The 12,850-nt window shown below is 59.7% G+C and overlaps 3 protein-coding genes across 4 annotated transcripts in view; 1 reads left to right on the forward strand and 2 right to left on the reverse strand.

Annotated features, from left to right (window-relative positions):
* Polrmt (RNA polymerase mitochondrial) overlaps nt 1–1,160 on the reverse strand; it is a 13,950-nt gene extending 12,790 nt beyond the window's left edge. Inside the window, exons 1-2 of the mRNA XM_015503781.2 lie at nt 1,011–1,160; nt 117–215 (exon numbers count right to left, since the gene is read on the reverse strand). Coding sequence (XP_015359267.1) covers nt 117–215; nt 1,011–1,101 — 190 coding nt within the window. The 5' untranslated portion in view covers nt 1,102–1,160. The remainder of the gene's footprint in view (nt 1–116; nt 216–1,010) is intronic.
* Nucleotides 1,161–5,194: 4,034 nt separating this feature from the next.
* Fgf22 (fibroblast growth factor 22) lies at nt 5,195–10,595 on the forward strand. 2 transcript variants are annotated; one of them, XM_015503904.2, is made up of 3 exons: nt 5,195–6,925; nt 8,643–8,746; nt 8,818–10,595. In XM_015503904.2, exons 1-3 carry the CDS (start codon nt 6,712–6,714, stop codon nt 9,010–9,012), a joined length of 513 nt encoding a protein of 170 aa, XP_015359390.1. In that variant the 5' UTR covers nt 5,195–6,711; the 3' UTR covers nt 9,013–10,595. The 2 variants fall into 2 exon arrangements, with proteins under 2 accessions (XP_015359390.1, XP_048667646.1); XM_048811689.1 differs by having other exon boundaries at nt 8,834–10,595.
* A 114-nt stretch (nt 10,596–10,709) lies between these two features.
* Nucleotides 10,710–12,850, reverse strand: part of Rnf126 (ring finger protein 126) — a 5,110-nt gene continuing 2,969 nt past the window's right edge. Inside the window, 6 exon segments of the mRNA XM_048811662.1 lie at nt 10,710–11,325; nt 11,327–11,477; nt 11,575–11,668; nt 12,090–12,159; nt 12,237–12,305; nt 12,804–12,850. Coding sequence (XP_048667619.1) covers nt 10,767–11,325; nt 11,327–11,477; nt 11,575–11,668; nt 12,090–12,159; nt 12,237–12,305; nt 12,804–12,850 — 990 coding nt within the window. The 3' untranslated portion in view covers nt 10,710–10,766.

Below are 12,850 nucleotides of genomic sequence, written 5' to 3' on the forward strand. Positions count from 1 at the left end.
GTTTCCTCTTTGGGGGGGGGGGGGTCACTGTGAGCCAGGGGACACCCCAGGAGAGTGGCCAACAGGGGGTTCTGTGAGGAAGGGATTTCAGCCCCCATGCCAGGGTCCCAGCTCACCCTCCAACAGTTCTACATGGCCCCAGTCTTTCCTGCGATCCTGCTCACAGGGGCTGGCTGATGAGCTCCTTCTGGGGCCCCAGAAGCCATCGAGGGTCCCTGGGGAGAGAGGAGGGAGGTTGAAGGGTCCCAGGAATCTCAATGGACAGAAACCACAGAATCAAAGGGTAAAAGGGTGCCAAGCGCAGTTGTAAACCAAGCAGCTTGGAAGGTTGAGGCAGGAGGATCGTGAGCTCAAAGCCAGCCTCAGCAACTTAGCAAGGCCCTAAGCAATTTAACAAGACCCTGTCTTTAAATATTTGAAAAAGGACTGGGGAAACTGGGCGCGGTGCACGCCTGTAATCCCAGCAGCTGGGGAGGCTGAGGCAGGAGGATCGCGGGGTTCAAAGCCAGCCTCAGCAATGGCGAGGTGCTAAGCAACTCAGTGACCCTGTCTCTAAGTAAAATACAAAATAGGGCTGGGGTGTGGCTGGGTGGTGGAGTGCCCGAGTAGTTAGGCGCTGCTGGGTTCAATCCTCGGCACGGACCGACCGACCGTTTGTAAACTCGGTGCAGACAGTCCACAAGCCTCGGCCTGGAAGGACACCAGGCCAAAGGTGGGAGGGAACCACACACAAAGCTGGGGCGCGGATCCAGAATACGGAATTCTGAACTAAAGGTACCGAGAGTTCCAGGATCAAAAGCCCCGAGCCCTAACCGGGGTCAGAGGTCAAAGTGCCTGTGGCCTCCGCTCGGTAGGCGAGGCCGAGGGAAATGGTCGAGTCCGGGGCTTCCACGGGCCTCCGCGGGGGAAAGGTGAAGGTGGTGGGTCAGCGGCCCGCGGCCAGTCAAAGGTCACCGCCGCGCAGCAGAAGAGGGCCATCGCAGCGGGCTTCCAGGCCTCCCCTGCATTACCTTCCTCGGCCGATGCTCGGGGGCGGCTCGACGACCGCCGCAGCGCCCTGCCAACCCCAACCGCGCCGCGGCCCCAACTCAGAGCCGACATGCCTCCCTCCGCCACCACGCGCCGCCCGCCGCCCGCCGGAAGTTGTAGTCCCGTGACGACGGCGGCTGAGAAGGGTCTCCAATCGGAAATGCGCATCCGGAACCACAAGTCCCAGGGTGCAGCGGAGACGGAAAGAAGAGGGCATGCGCCAGAGTAGCCCCCTGATTGGATATCCTTGCTCCAGAGAAGCCCTCTGATTGGATCTCCTGCTGCGCTCCGGGAGGGGCCAGCAGTCCTGGCAGTGGCCCCGCGTGTCTTAGGCGGTCTTTGAGGGAAAGGATCCCATAGTTTTTTTATATTAGTTTTTTTTATTTTGGGGGGTACCGGGGGTTGAACTCAGAGGCATTCCACCACTAAGTCACGTCCCCAGCCCTGTTTTGTATTTTATTTAGAGCCAGGGTCTTACTGAGTTGCTTAGCACCTTGCCAATTGCTGAGGCTGGCTTTGAACTGGTGATCTTCCTGCCTCAGCCTCCCAGCCGCTGGGATTAAGGGCGTGCACCACCGCGCACGGATATTTATTTATTTTTCAGTACTGCATATTGAACCCAGTAGTTCTCCATCACTGAGCTACATCCCCATCCCCACCCCTTTCCATTTCTTATTTTAAGACAGGTCTCTCTCTCTCTCTCTCTCTCTCTCTCTCTCTCTCTCTCTCGTTTATTTAGTTGTAGATGAGCACATAGTATCTTTTTATTTATTTTTATGTGGTGCTGAGGATTGAACCTAGTGCCTCACACATAGGAGGCAAGCACGTTACCACTGAGCTACAGCCTCAGCCCCAAGACAGGTCTCTTAAATTGCCCAGACTGCCCACGGATTTGTGATCCTCCAGAGTCCGTGGAACCACAAGCTTGCGTACCGCACCCTGGCTTTTTTTTTTTTTTTTTTTTCATTTTTGCATGTTTAATAAATAATGAGGACAGTATTCTACAATTTATAGATGCCTGTCCATCTGCATTTATCCAGTGAGGACTTTGGGGCGCCATTATTAGTATCCCCAGTTTATTTTTGTGGAAGCTGAGGTTCTCAGAGGTTGATCAGGTGGCTCTAGGACGCATAGCATGAACTTTAGGGAGATCGAAAGGAAAGTCCAGATCTATCAGACTCCCAGTTGAAAAGCTGAGGGGCAGCTTGGGCATCGTGTTTCCTGGATATTTCCTTTATTTAATTTTTAGTTGTAGTTGAACACAGTACTTTTATTTTATTTATTTATTTTCATGTACTGAGGATTGAACCCAGGGCCTCGTGCGTGCTAGGCAGGCGCTCTACCCCTGAGCCACAACCCCAGCCCTCCTGGATATTTTCAAACTCATCCATTCCCTTCAGCCTCAGTTGACCCACTAGTCCCCAAGCCCCCAAAGACGGGAGCAGACTGGGTGTGGTGGCACATAGTTAGGAGGCTGAGGCAGGAGGATGGCGCTGGAAATACCAACCCCAGAAGTAGGTGGCCAAGGCAAACTTCACTTTTGCCAGAAGGGGGTGCTACCCAGTGCACCTGGGTGGGTAGGCTGCCTGCTGTGTCCCTAACTGAGCAGTCCCCCTGGTCCTGATAGGAGGAACTGGGGTTTACAATCTACACAATTGCCTAATTTGAGAATTGGGGAGTACAAATGGAAGGGCTGTAGTTAGAATAACTACAAGTGGATCTTACATCCCAATTAAGGCTAAATACCATATTATGAAAATGCACCACAAAACTTCCTCACTATTTCTCACAATTGCAAGTTCAAGGCCAGTCTGAGCAACTCAGGGAGGCTCTAAACAGCTTAGACCCTTTCTCAAAATAAAAATAACACAGACTGGGAATGTACTCAGTGGTGAGGCACCCCTGGGCTGCACGCCAGGTCCAGGAAAGAGTGGAGCAGGAAGGATGGATTAAAGGAGATGCTTTGTGGAGCCTGGGTTCAGCCCCAGCCTCTCCAGGTGGTCCTCTCAGGCTAGGAAGGGCCAAAGCTTTTGTCCAGTTGGGGAAACTGAAGCCCAGGGAGCGGAGCCCGCAACAGGGTCCCACTGGCTGTGAAGACTAGGGAAACCAGGTTCCAGGCTGCTGTCCACAGGGCCCTGAGGCAGGAGCCTGCTGAGGTGGGAGGAGCAGAGCAGAGAGACATTAAAGGCAGCCCTGGAGGAGGCTCAGTCTGTGTGGCCAGTAAGACACCAAAAAAGAACAAAGGAAAAGGTGAGACTCCAGGGCTGAAGGAGGTGACAACGCTGAGACACTAGCAAGGCCAGCCTCCAGAGGCCCCTCCTACTGCCTGGAGCTTGGCTTCCCCACAGCTGGGGCAAGGCTGTCCCTGGCTGGAAGGGCCCGCCCCGCGAGGCTGGCAGCCTCTGGAGGCCACATTCCAGCCACCCTGCCCACGCAGGCCTGGCCACAATGACACCACGGGTGGGGAATGTTTTCTACAGACAGCAGCATCCTCCCTGACCCATCCCGGCTCACCCAGGGTGCCCAGGGCTGTGACCTCAGACCCTGCCTACTCCTGCGGTCACCTTCCTGACGCCCCAGGGTGGCCGAGTCAGCAGGACCTGCTCCCCTAGACCAGGGACACTTTGCATCCCACAGTCTGGCAGAGCCAGGGACCTGGGTGGAAGACAAGATTTCCAAGTTCTTTTTTAATTTAATTTTATTTTTCAATGTAATCGGACACAACACCTTTATTTTATTTATTTTATCTTTATATGGCGCTGAGGATCGAACCCAGGGCCTTGCATGTGCTAGGCGAGTGCTCTACCGCTGAACCCCCACCCAGCCCCAAGGTTTCCAAGTTCTTTCTCCCTTCCCGATGCCTCAGATTCCTCTTTGATTGGATGGGACACCAGACTCTCAAGGCAGCATGTCCCTGGGAGCAGGCTCCTGGGTCCCAGCAGTCCCTGCACAGAGCTCCTGGTAACATGCTCAGGAAACTCCCTCAGGGTCCACCTGTGCGTGACATGGCTCCCACTGAGCTCCTCTGGCCTGCAAGGCCCACGTTGTTCCTCTCATGGTGTTTCTTTATGATCGATGGTGAGGGTGTCTGTAGAGGGCAATGGATTTCCACTTCTTGATGGTATCAAGCTTCCTTGTAAAAACTTAAGCAAGAAAAATGCTAATGACACAAAGACTAGTGGAGACAGGTGCAGTGACACAGGGAACACAGCATGGGGCCAAGTGTGGGGTGTTCTGTGACACATCAGAGGTGTCCACATGGGGAAGACAAAGACCCGGCATTGCCCGCCAAGTCACGTGTGTTTGTGAGACATGCACACCTGAGGATCAGTGTAGACGTCCAGCCCACAGGTCAATCTGTTTTCTCAAACGGAAAACCAGGTGTTCCGGAGGACAGTAACAGGACAGGATACTGTTAAGGTCAGCCCCAAAGCCCTCTTGTGCAGTATCCTGTCATTCCTAATCTAAGGGGCAGTATCCTGTACTCATTCCTCAAACCACCAGCTCTTCTGCCTGTCCTGGAAGGCCACATTGGTGGGCTCCTGCACATCTGGCTGCTTTAACTCAGCATTGTTTGAGATTGACACCTGCTGTGTACTTTTTTTTGTGTGTGTGGCTGTGTAGTGTTCCACAGTGTGAATTTATGAGGATGTCTTTCACATTCTCCTGCTGATAGAGAGCAAAAGGAATATATAGAACAGAGGAATTCAGAAGTACAGTTTGCACATATTAATTGTACTAATCTCACAACTTTTCTGTAAGCTTAAGGTCTTTCAAAAACTCACAATGGAGTTGGGCACACTTATAATCCCAGTGGCCCAGGAGGCTGAGGCAGGAGTATCTTGGGTTCAAAGCCAGCCTCAGCAATGGCAAGGCACTGAGCAATTCAGTGAGATCCTGTCTCTAAATAAAATACAAAACAGGGCTGTGGATGTGGCTCAGTGGTTGAGTGCCCCTGAGTTCAATACCCAGTATTCCTCTTGGAAAGAAAGAAAGAGAGAGAGAGAAAAGGAAGGAAGGAAGGAAGGAAGGAAGGAAGGAACGAACTAACTAACTAACTAACTAACTTACAGGGAGCAGTGGCATGCAGTGGCTTGGGAGGCGGAGGCAAGACCCTGTCTCTGATTAAAGTATAAAAAAGAACTGGCGATGTGGGTCAGTGGTTAAGTGCCTCTGGGTTCAATCCCTGGTACCAAAACAAAACAAAGCCACACGGTATGTAACTCCATTAACAGAAAATGTCCAGGACAGGAGGGGGACTCCAGGTGGACAGGCATTGGATTCCTCTGTGGGGTGGTGGAATGTTCTTGAATTAGTGGGTATGGCTGCACAACTGCGAGTGCACTACTAAGGCTGAATCGCGCACTTCACGTGGGCGATTTGTATGGCATGCAGAATACATTCAGTCAAGCTGCTATTAAACCACGTAAGTCAGACTCCTGGGTGAAGTGGCCTCCCAGGTGAGCGCTGGTCCTCTGGAGGGGCCTGAGGACATCCTGGTGGGGGCAGGGCCCTGGGGAGGGAAGGGAAGCTTCTTTATTCAGCATGGAGTGCTGCATCCTCTGCCACCACTGGAATCACCTGCTGGTTCCTTCAGACGTCCCTTGCTGGCCATTTTTCACGGGAGCCATGTGGGGTGAGGTGACAACCCCAGGTCATGCAGGTCTGGTGTCAGGATTTGAGTGTGGGGAGCAGGCCAGGCTGCATCCAGCATGGAGGCACCTGGCCCTACCCACCCTGGGGCTGGAGACCCGGCTGGCCCCACCCACTGCGGACCCGCCCAGGGCAGGAAGAGTCGGGGGAACCCCTGAGCCGCCAGACCGGTCTCCCGTCCAGAGGGCTCCCCAGAGGGCGGCTGCTCACAGGTCTCCACCTTAGAGCTATTTTAAGGTGCCGCCTGGGGTCAGGGAGGAAAGCCAGGGGTGTTGGGAGCAGTGGGCAGACCTGGGATCTGGGGATGTGCTCCTGTGGGCTTTGGGGAGGTCGCTGCGCTGAGGGCCTGTCAAGGGCACCTCTTGGCTCTGAGCCTGTGGAGCCACTGTGCGCACCTCGGAGCCCCGGGGTGCGGGCGGGCTGATGAGGGTGGGTGCTGGCTGGCGAGCTGGGGTGGCCTGCGTGGGGCTCGGGTGTGGCCAGAAGCAGGAGCCCGCGTGGGTGAGCAGCCGCCCATTCCTGCCACCTCAGACGCGCCGCCACAACATCTGGGGCGTCATCCGGCCCTCTCGGCTGACCACGGACTGGCCCACTTGTCCCAACTCCTGGGGCTGCTGCCCACCTGCAGCCCTCCCTCCCTATCCCACAGAGAAGCCCCTGCTGCCCACGCACCTCCCTGTCTCTGCCTCTCCCTGTCGCTGTTTCTTCGTCTCTCCTTGTCTGTCTCTCTCAGTAACTGTCTCTCAGCCTCCGTCTCTCCCTGAGCTCTTTTCTCCTGTCGCTCCTGTCTCTGTACCTGCCTCACACCCTGGAGATAAACGCATGCACCAGAGGCCGCGAATCGTGGGCGGGGCCTGCCCTCCCCCAGGCGCCCATTGGCTGACTGCCGGGCTGTGCCCGCCCAGAGGCAGACATTGGCCCCGCCTCTCGACTGCCGTTGGCCAACGCGAGTCCCGCCCCCGTCCCCCTGCGAAGCCAGGTCGAGCCGCGGACTCCGGAGACTAGAGCCGGCGGTGAGCGGAGTGGGCCATGCGCCGCCGCCTCTGGCTTGGCCTGGCCTGGCTGCTGCTGGCGCGTGCGCCCAGTGCTGCGGGGACTCCGAGCGCCCCAAGGAGGCCGCGCAGCTACCCGCACCTGGAAGGCGACGTGCGCTGGAGGCGCCTATTCTCCTCCACCCAATTCTTCTTGCGCGTGGACCCCGGCGGCCGGGTGCTGGGCACCCGCTGGCGCCACGGCCAGGACAGTAAGTGCGCTGGGGCAGCAGGCCGGAGAGGGCGGCGGGGGCACAGTATTGACAAAGGGTGGGCTGACCAAGTCATTCCCTAGCTCGGGCCTGTTTCCTCTGCCCTAAGGTGGGTGCAACCCACTGGGTAAGAGGGAGGGTGGGGCACTCAAGGCTCCTGGCTTCCTGCAGACAAGGGTCTGAACGGTATAGTTCTGAGAGTGTGGGTCGCCAGAGTACAGGAGGGAAATGGGCAGCAGGGAGGGTTGCAGTGGTCCAGCTGGGTCAGGGGGTGGACACTCAACTCTGGGCTCCTGACACTGAAGTCAGTACCTATGTTGATGTGACTCCTGTGTCTTCCCAGACACCCCGTGTGACAGGTGAAAGAACCGAGGCACAGAGAGGGAAACGAGCTACAGAGGGTCCCACCAAACAGGGGAGGTGGAGCTGAGGCTCACAGTGACAGGAAGCCCCACTGTCTCTGCTTTTGGGCTGTGGCCTCTGGGCCCTGCTCAGCAAGTGTGAAATATGTATGGCAGGAGGAGAGGCCAGGCACAGAGGAGACTGGGCACTGGGAGACCAGGGGTCACAGCTGCCCGGTCTGGGCAGGGGGCAAGCTGGTCACTGGCACCTGAATCACCACCATCAGGAGACATAATCACCCCTGCCCTTCACAGAGGCTTTCATCTGGGGCTCCAAGGCCCTGAGGCAGCACGCGGGGAGGGCAATGACAGGGGACTGGCCAGGCAGGTCCATCCATGGTAGCATGGCCAGGCGGGGTGGCCTCAGGCTGGCGGAGAGAGCTGGCTCTGCCAGGCGATCTGGAGTGGGCACTGCTTCCCTTGAGCTTCTGCCCCATCTGGACAGGGATGGGGTGATGGAGGACAGGTGGCTCTGTGAACGGGCTCTTCTTCCTGAATTGGAGGTTACTGATGGCACCGCAGTGCAGTGTGGCATGTGGGTCCCCGTCCTCTCAGCCAGAGAGTGATGTAGCCCTCACAGCGGGCCATGCGGGTCAGGAGGGGGTCTGGCGGCCTCTCTGGGAAGGTGGTGAGCCTTGGATGGTGACCAGGAGCTGACCGTGCACATGGGCTGTGCACCTGGCCCTGGAGGGCGAGTGGCGTGGCAGTGGAGGTGGTACTGCCACCTCACAGGCTTTGGCCTCCATGTCCAGAACAACAGCTGGAGGGCAGCGCCTGGAGTCGGCCCTTGGCGCCATGCCCAGGCACAGTGGGAGGGTCCTCGCTGTGCCTCTACTGGACGGGGCTGCACTCATGGTGCAGGCCCTGTCCAGTGACCCACTGACAGGCTGCTGTGGTGGCCCCTCTGGGGAGTCAGTGCGGGCAGCACCTCCATCCAGGGCTGCCAGGGCAGCAGCGGGCTCCCTGGAACAGGGCAGGAAGTGCGCCTGCGGAGAGGGAGCCAGGCCTCTGTGGCTCTACGGGGCCTAGCTGCCCTTCTGGCCCTCAGCAGTTGGCCAAGGGCTGCCCGGACTCCATCGCGAGCTGCTGCGAGCACATACAGACCCAAGGAGTCCTGGGCGGCTCAAGCCGAGCCTGGTTCCCAGCCTTGTGCCTGAGCTGAAGGACATGGACAGGGATGCCTGGCTCCTGAGCAGCCCGCCTGGGCAGGCGCACAGTAGGGGTGCAGATGAGTGGAGGGTGAGGCAGGGCATACGTGGAGAGATGGTTAGTGGGAGTGGAAGCTGGTAGTGGCCCTGACCAGCCCCTCTGCGCAGGTGTTGTGGAGATCCGCTCTGTCCACGTGGGCACCGTGGCCATCAAGGCTGTGCATTCAGGCTTCTACGTGGCTATGAGCCGTCAGGGCCACCTCTATGGGTCGGTGAGTACCGGGTGGTGGTGGGCAGGGGTGGACAGAGGGCAGCGTCAGCTGGCCTCACGCACCGCCCTCAGCGGGTCTGCCGTGTAGACTGCAGGTTCCTGGAGCGCATCGAGGAGAACGGCTACAACACCTACGCCTCACTCCGCTGGCGCCACAGGGGCCGGCCCATGTTCCTGGCACTGGACGGACGGGGGGCTCCCCGGCAAGGCATGCGCACACGGCGGCATCACCTGTCCACCCACTTCCTGCCCGTCCTGGTCTCCTGAAGCCCTTTGAGGTCTCAAGAGCCTGCTGACAGACCTGGAGGCTGGGGCAGGAAGGAGGGCCCCAAGGACACCTGAGACAGGTGGCAGGGGCCAGGCTGCAGGGCGTTGGGCTCACTCATCCTGAGCTCTAACTGGGTGCCTACTGGGGGGCCTCACTGGGTCCCCCAGGCTGGGGGAGGCAGATGGCAAGCTGTGTCCACGGCCCAGCACGAGGAGGAGCATGTCCAGGATGAAGGCACGCCCAGGCCGGGCTGAGGAGGAGTGCCCTGGATGGGAGCTGGCAAGGGCAAAGGCTGAGGGGTGCACGGGGCGGCTTGTGGGCAGCAAGGAGGGGCAGGCCTGCAGGGCCCAGCGCAGTGTGCGTGGGACATTTGCACCGCCACCAGGCAGCCATGCGGCCAGAACAGCAGCCCAGACGTCCAGGCCTCACCCCCAGGGCCTGTGGACATGGCACTTCCAAGGGCAAGGGGCTCTGGTGGGGATCAGGGGAAGAGACCCCTGAGTGGGGCCACCCAGGGGTCCTCCTGAGAAGAGGCAGGAGGGCCAAAGTCAGAGGCCCTGGAAGATGCTGCGCGGCTGGCTCTGGGCTGGAGGAGGGGGATGGGGACTGTCCCTGGGCCTCAGGAGGATCTAGTCCTGCCACGCCTGGGTTTAGCCGGGGCAGCCCACATTGGCTGCCACCCAGAACTGTTTGATAATAAACGTCTCAGCCTATCAGATGCTGTCGTGTGTCACAGCAGCAGGACACACATACACACACACACACACAGATGCCATCATCCCAGCCTCCTGCCTCTTGGGATGGGTAGGGGCTGCCAAGGGGCTTTGGATCTTCGTCCTCCGCAGATGGACCCTTGGGACAGCACACCCAGCAGCCAGTCCTCACTGTATTCCTCCTGGCTGGGCATGGGACCGGAACTGCCCACACAGGTGGCAGCTTCGGCCACCCGAGGCGAAAGCATTCAGAAGCTAAGCCTCGGGTCCCCACAGGCTGCGCAACTCAAAGCTCCCATTTCTGTCAGGAGCGAGCCCAGCTGTGGAGCTGCCCCCCCACCAGGGCAGAGGGCAGATGGTTGCCTGGGTCAGCACCTGCTGCCAGCACAGGGTGCTCCAGGACCGGTGCTCCAGGACCAGAGCTCCGTCTCACCCACGAGGCCCCAGTGCCTCCCAGGTAGGGGTTGACTGTGGGCTGCTTCTGCCAGCCTCCCTTCTCTGCTCTGCCACAGCATCCACCAGGTCAGGCCACCGTGGTGTCCTTTCAGACACAGAAGCCCAGAAAGCACCCAGCAGGCATGGGGCAGGCGACGCCCTCGACTGTCCACACTCCCTGGTACTGGGGCCTCGGGGTCATGGGACTCCAGGGCACTCCACCACCTGGGCAGCAGAGGCTGCTATACAGGCCATACTGGCTGCCCAGTGCCATGGACGGTCCTGAGGCCGCACACCTGAGGGCTGAGAACAGAGGCCCTGCCTGACTTCCTGGAGCACTGGTTCCGGTTACACAGTTCTGCCACCAAGTGCCACTTGGCCTTCCTGGAACACTCCACTCGATGTCCACGGCCTGCTCTATGGTCAGGAGGCGTGCAGCCCCTGGGCTCCCGGGGGAGGCACGGCCCCACAGGACGGCACCCTCGCCCTGCCAGCCGCTCAGGCCCTCTGGACACACTGGCGCGGAAGGAAAACGCCGAGCCATCGGCTCCTCTTTCAAGTAAGTGTATTTTAAATAGCTTTCAAGATACACATATTTTTTCCCTTTAAAAAACGTCTGTTAGAGCAGTTTTGTTCCTGGTTCTGCTGGTCACCCTTGTGGTCCCGAGGCCGGCGCTCGCTGTGCGGTCCGAGGCCCCGTGGCCCGTCCAGGTGGCACACGCGGCTCTGGCGGAGCAGCTGCACAGATCATGCGTGGCCGCGCGAGAGCTAAAACGTCCATTTATTTCAAAGCAGTAATAATTTAAAATCATAAAAACCTTTCCACCGTTGAACGTTTGGAGGGTGAGGTTAGAGATGGGACAGAAGGCTGGTGCCCTGCAGGGGACATGTGGCCCACACCCCTCCGTGCAGGGAGCAGCTGGGCACGGATGTCCCTCCAGGGCTGCGTGGCTGGGGCTGGCTGAGCTCTGGTCCCCTGGAGAGCCGGGTCCCTGAGCCTGGCGCGCAGCCTGGGGCCTGCCGGAGCCGCGCAGCGGCCTGGGAGCTGGAGCTGGCGCGCTCAGAGTTGCTCGTGCGTTCTCGTTGCTGGGCGAGGAGGAGGAGGAGGACGAGGAGGAGGAGGAGAAGCTCACCCCAGTCAGGCNCGGGGAGTTAGAGGCTGGCGCCCCCGGAGCGGGCGCGGGCAGCGGGTGGGCTCACCTGCTCCAGCCAGGGCACGATGCAGCCGTTGTGGAACAGGTGGTTGCAGGGCAGCTGCCGCACACTCTCGCCCAGCGCGTAGTCGTCCTTGCACACGGGGCACTCAAGCCCAGAGCCTGTGGGACAGGCAGGGCCAGGTGGGTCCAGGCCCCCGTGGGCCCCACCCCAGCAGGAGCACCTAGGCCCTGGGCACCAAGGCCAAGAAGAGCATACCTACGTGCTCCTCGGTGACGGGGACGGTGGGCAGGGCCTGGATCTTCTCCTTGTCTGCGGGAGGGGGGCCCGTGTTTTCAAACTGGTTGAGGAGCTGAAAGACCAGAGGTGAGTGCCAGGAGCTCCAAGGCAAGGCACCCCAGGGAGCAGGCACCCCCGCCCATGGGGCAAGGCTGGAGGACCTACAAGAGCCTCAGGGCGTGGTCCTGGGCTGGCTGGGCCCCAGGTTCTGCCAGGGAGGTGGCTGTGCCCACCGCTGCCTCGACTACCTACTGGCTGCTCAGGGTCCCAGTCCACTCATAGTATGGGCGGTACCCAGGCAAGAAAGAAAGAGAGCGGGGGCCACCAGGGCAGATCTAGCACCTTGGTCCATGGGATGTCAGAGGTAAAGGCCCCAAGGTCATAACAGGCAAGAGGTGAGATACAGGGACCTCCAGGGTGGTCTCTGCAAGAGGAGACCATGCCCTGCCTTCTCTGGATGAACCCCCCAAATGCTGGGTGCAGTCACCCTGTACCTGCGTGATGATGGCATCCAGGCCGTTGGCCCCCCAGGCGTAGTCCATTGGGTTGGAGTGCAGGACGCCCCTGGGGGCGAGAGGCCAGGTCAGGAGGCCAGGGGTGCCAGGGGTGGGCGGGTGTGCCCCCCACCCCCTGCTACTCACCAGGGGCCCAGGCCCAAGTTGGGGATGGTGGCCGGAGTGATGATGCCGTTGACCAACTGCTGGATGATCCTGGAAGAGAGGGGGCAGGTCACACACCCATGGGAGTCGGGCCTGTGCCAGCACCCAGAGATGACCCATCAGGGCTCAGGTGGAGAAAAAAACAAGGAAAAGAACCCAGCACAGCCTCCTGCTGAGGTCCAGGGGAGCGAGCCGTTTCCATCCGCATTTCACGGTGGCTTGGGCAGCCCAGACGTGCTGTGACACAACTCCTCAAGCCGGGGCCAGCTGCAGCCCCAACCTGGCACGGTCCTGCCTCCAAAGTGCAGCGTGGGGCTTCAACTCCCCTGGGATGAGGGGAGCCAGGCTTCTGGGAGGAGGGGCTGTCAGAAGGGCCAGGCTAGCCCTGCTCCTGAAACCGTGGACCCCCCGGACTGCAAGGCCAGGCCTTCTTTCACAGGAGCCTGGCAAGAAGCCCAGGCTTCAGCAGAACACGTGCCTACGTCCAAGGGCCTGAACAACCCGTCTCGCTGAGCGGGGCCCTCTCTGGCCACCCCCAGGCCCCCTCACCCTTCCAGCGTGGGGACGCCTTCGTGCCGGCCGGTGGCCCGCCTGGC

Source organism: Marmota marmota, unplaced genomic scaffold, assembly GCF_001458135.2.
Source record: "Marmota marmota marmota unplaced genomic scaffold, marMar, whole genome shotgun sequence".
NCBI lineage: Eukaryota > Metazoa > Chordata > Mammalia > Rodentia > Sciuridae > Marmota > Marmota marmota.

Excerpts from the sequence above, each read along its gene's own strand:
- Fgf22 (XM_015503904.2), top strand. The coding sequence starts at position 6,712 with ATGCGCCGCCGCCTCTGGCTTGGCCTGGCCTGGCTGCTGCTGGCGCGT. Across the intron at positions 6,926-8,642 it reads CTGGCGCCACGGCCAGGACA|GTGTTGTGGAGATCCGCTCT; the intron begins GTAAGTGCGCTG and ends CCCTCTGCGCAG. Across the intron at positions 8,747-8,817 it reads AGGGCCACCTCTATGGGTCG|CGGGTCTGCCGTGTAGACTG; the intron begins GTGAGTACCGGG and ends CACCGCCCTCAG.